This window comes from Sphaeramia orbicularis, chromosome 8 (assembly GCF_902148855.1).
Source record: "Sphaeramia orbicularis chromosome 8, fSphaOr1.1, whole genome shotgun sequence".
Classification (NCBI taxonomy): Eukaryota; Metazoa; Chordata; class Actinopteri; order Kurtiformes; family Apogonidae; genus Sphaeramia; species Sphaeramia orbicularis.
Window position 1 is genome coordinate 5,789,348 of NC_043964.1, and position 9,360 is coordinate 5,798,707.

The 9,360-nt window shown below is 34.0% G+C and overlaps 1 protein-coding gene across 1 annotated transcript; it reads left to right on the forward strand.

Annotated features, from left to right (window-relative positions):
• The first annotated feature begins 3,922 nt into the window (after nucleotides 1-3,922).
• On the forward strand, nucleotides 3,923-8,394 carry LOC115424980 (migration and invasion enhancer 1-like). The gene is made up of 4 exons (XM_030142405.1): nucleotides 3,923-4,036; nucleotides 4,256-4,353; nucleotides 4,539-4,615; nucleotides 7,887-8,394. Exons 1-4 carry the CDS (start codon nucleotides 4,005-4,007, stop codon nucleotides 7,968-7,970), a joined length of 291 nt encoding a protein of 96 aa, XP_029998265.1. The 5' UTR covers nucleotides 3,923-4,004; the 3' UTR covers nucleotides 7,971-8,394.
• Nucleotides 8,395-9,360: the final 966 nt, after the last annotated feature.

Genomic DNA, 9,360 nt, shown 5'->3' on the forward strand with positions numbered 1-9,360 from the left:
GTTATATGTCAGAGTTAAACTCCTACATTAACACCCAAGTGAGTAGAAAATACACACTGACACATTTAACCTTTAACACTTGACTAGAACCCAAAATAACTAGAAAAGCACTCGCAGAGCGCAGACCTCCCCAAGGCAGATCAGCCCCCCCCCCCCCCCCACGATCAGCACCAAAATTTTATCATTTGTTCCTTGTGCCAGTATCAACATTACCTGAAATTTTCATCAAAATCCTTCCATAACTTTTTGAGTTATCTTGCTGGCAGAAAAACAAACAAACAAACAAACAAAAAAAGACAAACAAACAGACAAACCAGATGAAAACATAACCTCCTTGGCAGAGGTAAAAATGGATATGTACCAGTGTTGGTGTAAATCTCTGACATATGACAAGATGGAAAAAAAAGGTAATCCAATTTTTATGCAGTATATCAGGAAAAATACAATTTTTTTTTTCATCAAAAAATATGGTTTGTTTACATTACAAACATGGCGTTTAAAGGGATAAAAAAAATTACAATTACTAAGTATTTGGTATTTTTGGCTCAAGGTGATGAATTACAAATATATAAAAAGTAAAATAAATATTTATGTGTGTTTTATACATTACAACTGTATTGTGCAGATTATGCACTAAAACAAAGAGAAATGTTTGGAATTGTCATTATTTATAGGTATAATCAAAATTATAATTTTTTCACATTAAACCAAGAGGAAAATTCCGACTCATTATTTGTAGGTTATCATGTTGTTATTTTACTTTAGTTCATAGTGGTCTGAATGTGGAACCTGAACTAAAAACCAGTTTAACACCATTAACCGTTAATATCTTCAGTGTAATTTTTGCACTTTGTAAATTCCTCCCATGGGCCGGACTGGACCCTTCTGTGGCCGGTTTTGGGCCACGGGCCACATGTTTGACAGCTCTGGTTTAGAAGAAAGACTACAGTGAGATGGGCTGAGGGTTTGACTAAATTGGCCACAAAAATCTAATTATTTTGCAAAATAATTCATTGAATCTCATTTTAGGAGCTGAAAGAATTAGTCTATGAGTCACTTATAGGTTAATTAATATCTGAAATTATCATATTAGAATGAAGGTCATTATTCTTTTTTAATTAAAGTATTTTGTATTAATAAAAGAAATCTGACAATGTGGTAGGAAAATAGGCTTGGATAGGTTTATTAAAATAGAAAAAAGATAATTAGGTCTTAAAACTAGGGGGAAAAAAATCACAATTTAATTAAAATGCACTCATTATAAATAACCAAACACATTTATTTAAGACTGACATAACTTTTTGGTTAAATTTAGAGTATCAAAGTAGATCTAATATATTTTTAATGTTCTTTTGGGAAACCTGTTTGGTAAGATTATTTTTCATTTATCTTCTAAAGACTCATTTCCCAGAAACAAAGCTGCTGTAACTTGAAGATCATTGATTATTGGTCAATTATCAGTCAGTGTCAGTTAATCAGTCACTTATTTGTGTAAAAAAACCTGATACTTTTGTCTTTGTTCATCACGAATGTGTTTGTATTTTATTATTTATCGTCTTTAAATCTTGAAATTAGAGCAGTACGAGACTGTAACTTGTACAATGTAGAAGAAAATAAAACAAAATACAAATGAACCACAACAACAACAACACAAAAAAACACTAGATACAGAGCTGACACCGACATTAACATTTAAAGGTTAAACAGTCAACAGGAAATATACGGAACATAAGTTAAAAGAATTCAACACAATAATTAAACATATATTAGTACATGCTGTTGACATTACCTGGTTTTATTAAATAGTAAAAATCAGAACTTACATGTGGACAGTTCACTGGTCGCCATCTGGAAAATCAGCTAAAAACTATGTTTTAAAACAAACATATTTTATTCACGTGTGTGTGTGTGTGTGTGTGAGATCCTGGAGAAAATGGACAAAGCTCAGTGGTTTGAGTTTTATGGGTTTATGAGTCTGAAGGTTGAGTTTAATGAGTGATCAGACAGAAGGAAGGAAGGAAAGGAGAGGAGAAGGAAGGAATGAAGGAGAGGGAGGGGAGGGAGGGGAGGAGGAAGAGGAAGGAAGAAGGAAGGAAGAAAAAGAAAGAAGAAGAAAGAAAGAAGAAGAAAGAAAGAAAGAAAGAAGAAAGAAGAAAGAAAGAAGAAAGAAGAGAAAGAAAGAAAGAAAAGGAAAGAGAAAAAGGAAGTGAACTTCTGCAGGAAATCCACCGTTCCGTTCCATAAAACCTCATTTTCCAGTGTGACTGGTGTCTTTCTCTTTCAGTCTGCTGACTGTGACACAGACAGAAGGAAACAACAGACTTCCACTCACATGTTTCAAATACACTGATGCTCATAAGTTGGAATCTTTGTTTTTTTTAAAGGCGCCGCTCAGTCATATTGACCCATAAATGCATTTGGACTCGTTCACAGACAGTGGGATAAAAGCCTGAAACACTGCAAAACACTTCATTCATTTTTCACAGGCTGATGAATCACTCAAACAGAAGTCAGTTTGTTATTTACAGTAGAACATTAATATCTGCAGAAAATGTCGCCATCGCCGGTGGCAACAGCGTGCGATGCAGACGGCAGAGACACTAAACCACACCCACTCCTCAGTTCAACCTGAACACGCCTCAGGAAAATGATCAGACTGGGATTTAACACCCAAGTGGGTCCACAGAGTATGGAGTCTGTCCAATACACCAGGAGGAAGAAGGGCATGGGGGTCAAACATGAGGCCACTGGACCACACCCAGCCCACCACAGGGTCCAGTCCAGCCCCTTTTCATTTATATGAGTTCAGGTTCCACATTCAGTCCAGTTCAACCTCAAATGGGTCAGATCAGCAAAATACTATCATAATAACCTGTAAATACTGACAGTTTCATTTCTCTTTGTTTAGTGTAAAAAAAGAACATTGCATGAAAATGTTCTTATCTTTTCACAAAAAAATGTGACTAACCTGAAAAAAGTACAACGGGTATTAGGGCCACATAAAATAAAAACACTAGTCACTACAAGAATAAGTTTAAAATACTGAGATAAGACACATAATTTTAAGAGAATAAAGTCGAATACAACAATAGTCATAATTTTATGAGAATGAAGTCATAATATTATCAGAATAATGTCGTCATATTTTGAGAATAAAACCATATTACAGGAATAACGTTATAATTTCAATTTAAACTTTATCATAACTTAGGACAGTAAAGTCGTACCCACTCGTCGCATAATGGAGAACTTGGAATCTTTTGTGAGGTTCTACTTTCATTTGGGATTTACGTACGAAGGCCAAATACTGAGCCTGTAAGCCCCGCCCACCATCAACACATTAGCATTAGTCGTCGTATTTTAGGAAATAAAAAGACTATGTCAAGGATCTAATCTTGTTTAATTTTTATAGCTTCTATTTTTATACCTCGAGCTTTTTTATTTTATTATTATTATTATTATTATTGTTATTATTTTGTACTTACATTTGTATCTATATATTGGAAATGTATTATATATTATATATGTGAAGTGTGACTATTTTTTTTTATCTTACTTTTTTTGTAATATTATGTATATATTCTGTTCAATTGTTCATTGTTCAAAAAAACCCAAAAACTTCAAGCGCCATCTTACCTGGGGACGTCACAGCTTTTCAGCGCCAACTAAAGGCAAGGCAAAAATATCCTACAGCGTTTTCAGGGGTTTTGTGTGAACACACTACTTCCCACGGTTCTGAAAATATTTTCAAAACAAAAAAGAGATAGATAGTGTTTGTTTCCGTGTGGTTAAAGCTTCCGTTTGAACAGCCGCCGTACATTAATAAACTATTCTAACCCTGACGCCCCTACTAAGATGGCAGCGCTTTGGTCACATCTCGCGAGGTTTCATTTCCTATCTCCGTTTTTTGTTGTTCAAGCCCCGCCCCCTCCAGTACTCTGTTACTTAACACAGAGTCGACTTCAAACCAGTGACGCCGCAGGAGCTACAACTAAAGCGCAACAATGGGAGTGGTGACAATACGAGTCGAATACTGGTAATCACGGCTTTAATTATAATGTTATGTTTTTTTTTATATTCCACTTGATGCACTTCTGTTTGTGTTTGTCTAAATCTGAGAGCAGATTGACATTAACGCTAGCTTCCATTAGCTTCCAGCCTAGCTAAAATCAGTGTATTAGCATTAGCATGAGTGAAGTTTACAGATGAAACCACTGAATAAAACCTGTTTTTTCTGTGTTTTTCTTTCTTCTAGTGGTAAGTGAGGATACGCTCCCCGCTATCAGGAACTCGCCCGTGTGGTTAAGGGTGAGTTTCCCGATGCGGAGGTGTCAGGCTTCGTGGGAAGATCATGTAAGTAAGGTTTAACGTAAATAATTCAAAGCACTGATGGAAAAGTCATCACATAGGAAGTTATTTTAGCCTTAGCTTTTACACACACACCCCATAAAGTAGATGCAGGAGTAAACAAAGGCAAAGATCATTCCAGAACGCACTAGCCCTAATCTGATGTCATGCTCTTTTGTTTGCTTTAATAGCCAGCTTTGAGATTGAAATCAATGGGCAGCTGATCTTCTCCAAGCTTGAGTTGGGCGGATTCCCATACGAGGATGATGTGAGTCACGCAAACTCTGCAGAAAACCACATCACAACTGGAATATAAACAACACAACTGGACTTTTCTATAGTTAATCAATATTATAATTAAATGTGTCCATTCTGTGCAACTTTCTGCACATTTTCTGCAACTCAGAGGCACCCCCTCCTTACATTTATCTGATAGCTTTAGGTATTTCTCAGATTACAGTTTTTTCCCCATCTTATGCAGTAAATATAGGAATAGTTTGACATGTTATTATTTGTATTTGGACAGGACATTGCACATTAATGAACGTAGTATGTAATGTTAATGTTACTATGCCAAAGTTAGCATAAATGTTGACTTGCACCAGTTAAAAAATAAATAAATTCATATCAACATTACTATAGTCAAGGATCAGAAAAGCAGTCCAGTCATAATGATGCTGTTATTGTGTGTATGTATAATTTATACAATGAGACATGAAACACTTAAATATGTATTATTTGATGACATGAAACAGGCTTATTGTACAGTCATTCAAATGAGTAAAAAAATGTAATTTTTAAGTGAAATCTTTATTTTGAACATGTAGACAGTGAAAGGAAAATATCAGTAACGATACATAAACGGTTGATAATTGAACAAAAGGAAAAGAGAAAAAAAAACAATAAATAAAATTAAACATGCTCGAAAAGGAGTGGCAAGAAGTAAAAACTTACATACTCCTACCCCCAATCTGTACTCCTTATGATCTCTGTATAATATCAATTATTATTTTATATGAATATCAATATAATAACAATAATAATATAACAATATAACACATCCTTCTTCCTATATACACTAATAATATAATAATATCCATTTACAAATTATCATACCAGTACCAGCAATCTCAGATATTAATAAAAACTAAAATAACAAACAAAAAAAACCCATGTCTATATATATATATATATATAAATACATATAATATTCTATATTGTCCTATATAGTAATGAATATATATAGATGGAGAGACAGACAGACTTTATTGATCCAAACTGGTAAACTGTTGTAAATATATACATAATGTAATATATAATAATATACACACAAGCGTAGACTGTGATTCATGTGGATTTATTGGTATGTTTTACAAGCCATTGTTAAATGCAGTGAAAATATTGGCCTAAAATCCAGTCAACATTCACTATTTATTTATTTGCACATCACAAACAACATGAAAAAATAAAGAAAAGAAATTATCCTCCAAGTAACACTGTTGTGCAGGAGAGGATAAATACCTCCCCAGAAATAAACAATACACAAAAAAGAAATAAAGAATAAAAAATGATACAACTGAAATAATAATTAAAAGTAAAAACTTCAAATCAAATGATATAAAGAACATCTATTGAAAACCTGATGCAACACGAACAGACCAGATGCAATGATGTTTGTACAGACTATGGTTCGTAGAATTGTTATGAAGTAAAACAGGTTGAGCCTGAATACTCCAGGTGATAATGTCCCACAGTTCTGCACACATGGAAACAAACTGCACCTGAGAATAGAAATGCACTGTTGTGTTCCAAACACAAAGTACACACTCAGCCAGGTTGGATAGAGCTGTTGTTTACACTGATATCACAGATTAGACATGTCCCACATCAGAGATTAGACATGTCCCAAAGTGACCCTCCTTTACCCAGAGGACAGTGGGGTACAGTGGGGACTGAGTGGGCCAGCTGTGTCTGATGTAGGACAGACGGTACTGTTTACTGTCATGAGTGTCAAAGATGAGACGAGTAAATATGAACTCGGCATATGATTGTGATTTTTGTGATTTAGTGATTTATTCCGAATATGCAATGAAATTTAACATATATGCACTTGCAAAACATAGATAATAATACAAATATCAAGAATCATAACACTCTTAGTCAGAAGAAAAGCACAATAATTCCATTTACATGCCAAAAAGGGGTGGGAAGAAGTATAACTTATTTAATCCTACCCCCTCTCCCTACAGTATTATTAATAATAAATGTCCCTCTTCCTTTTACATTACTCTTCTATATTATATATCTATTTACACACAAACACTACACACACACTCATTCCCATATACATATATACGTTTATACATATACACACATACAAATACACATATAATCTTTACCAATGCCTTTCTTAGTTGTGCTGGCGAATAAATAAACAAATAAGAACTAACTCAAGGAACTAATATATACATAAACAACAGTGAACAATGGTGACAATTAATAACCCTCTTCCCTATATTTGTGATAAACATGTTCTTCTAAGTGTTTTTGAATTGTCTTCTGTTTGAACATTCCTTGTGCTCCTCCCTCAGTCTATTCCAGACTTTAACACCACACACACATATGCTCAAACTTTTCCTAGTAGTGCACACCCTCTGAATTTTGAAATTAAATCTACCCCTAAATTAAAACTCCCTTCCCTTTCAGTGAATCATTTCTGTATGTTTCCTGGTCGTAGATTATTTTTGGCTTTGAATATCATTTGTGTGTTTGTATATGATTTGTGTTGTTTGTATATGATTTGTGTTGTTTGTAAGATCAAATATGATCACAATGGTTTTTCACATAGTGATCAGTATAACGACCAATAACTAGAAAAAATACCCATAACTATAAACCTGTGCCATCTATGGAACTATAGAATAAACACTATCAACTATATTATATATATATATATATATAATATATTATATATATATATATATATATATATATATAGATATATAGATATATATAGATAGATAGATAGATATAAACACTATCAACTATATGGATTATAGATATATGCACAGATACATCACAGTATAGTTACATTGGAATTCTTGTGCGTCTCCCTGAGCCATGGAATCCAAAGGAAAAAAGACATGAATAGAAACAAAAGTTAAACACATCAGACATATAAAACAGTTATTGCACAAACAGACACAAATACACACTTGTAAAATAGAGTACAGATCAGAAAAAAGTAATAATAATAATAAAAGTACTGGAAAGTAAAAACAAGTAATGGTACATTTGAATTAAAGTACTTACAGATGCATTGAATGTTTTTTGAACATAAATTAAGTCCAGTGCTCCAGTTTTAAATGAACTCTGCTCCAGTTGAACTTTAAAACAAACACATCTGCTTTAAACTTTGTCTACCATACATTTGCATCCATCTCTTCACTCATACAAAAACCTGTTGCTCACTGTGTGGTTTTTTTCATTGGTTGTTGTGACTCCGCCCCCCTCTCTAACCCATGTGACCCCTCCTTCAGATAATGAACGTGGTGCAGAAGGCCCACGACGGTCAACCTCTGCAGAAGATCAGCAAAAGCCGCGCGCCCTGCGTCATCATGTAAACTCCTTCGTGTCCGCCGCCTCCAGCGTCATCAGGAACGGCCCGCCACCACATCCGGTCCACCCCGGTCCTGGTTCTGGACCGGGGTTCAGGCCTCGTCCTAAAGTCCACTCCCACCAGAGACGAGAGCTTTGAGCAGACTCCGCCTCCTGTCGTTGTTGCCGCCGTGGAAGTCCAGGCTGTTAATGATAACCGTAGCCTCAAATATGAAAATATGGTTACGGTTTGACGAGACGCCGGGTTTTCCCTCCGACGGAAACAAAGAGCAGGAGACGACGCAGCAGAAGAGTCCAACGGAGCTCCCTTTGGTTTTACTGACGCCTCATTGCCTCCTGTTCTCTTTTACTGCCTGATCTGTGTTGGGTTTTTTTTCATATATATTCATTTCCTGATTCTGCTTGCACTTCTGCCACTTCCTGTGCAAAGAAAATGCAAACTAGAAGTAAAAGGAGTTTTTCAGCTCCTGCTTCTGCACCAGGTCTACGCTGAATTATGCCGAATAATGTTTTAAAGCAGGGACGTCAAACTCATTTTAGGTCAGGTTCCACTAATTCCAATTATAACATAATAACTGATAAAAAATAAGGACACGACAAATTTTTCTGTTTGTTTTAGTGCAAAAAACCCCCATTAATTTATGAAATATTTACATGTACAAACTATCCAAAGAAAAAAGTGTAAATATCCTGAAATTTCTTAAGAAAAATAAGCGATTTTTAACAATATTCTACCATATGTGCATTTCAGATCAGAAATACAAAGCACTAAATATTTAATAACAGGTAGAATACTGTTAAAATTACACTTGAGTTTCTTTTTCATATTTGTTCAGGTTATTCACATTTTGTTGTTAAAGGATAGTTAATGTAATATTTTCATCATTTAATGTTTTTTTTTTTACACTAAAATTTTTTTTTTTTTCACATTGGCGTAATAACCTTTAAATAATGACAACTCCAATTTTTTTGTTTTGTTTTAGTGCAAAAAATAACATTAATATATGAAAATATTTACAAAGTATCCAAAAAAGAAAGTGTAAATATTCTGAAAAAAAACTGAAATTTCTTAAGAAAAATAAGTGATTTTAACAATATTCTAACGTGATTTTCAGATTGGAAATATAAAGCACTAAACATTAATAACAAACAGAATATTTTTCAAATTATACTTAATTTTCTTTTCATATTTGTTCAGGTTATTCACATTTTGTTGTTAAAGGATAGTTAATGTAAATATTTTCATAATTTAATGTTATTTTTTTTGCACTAAAATGAAGAAAATTTTGGAATTCTCATTTTTTTCACATTTAGTGTCATTATTTGTATTGGTGTTTGTGGAACCTGATTTAAAACCAGTTCGATGCCAGTAACTGGTATGTTTGACACCCCTGT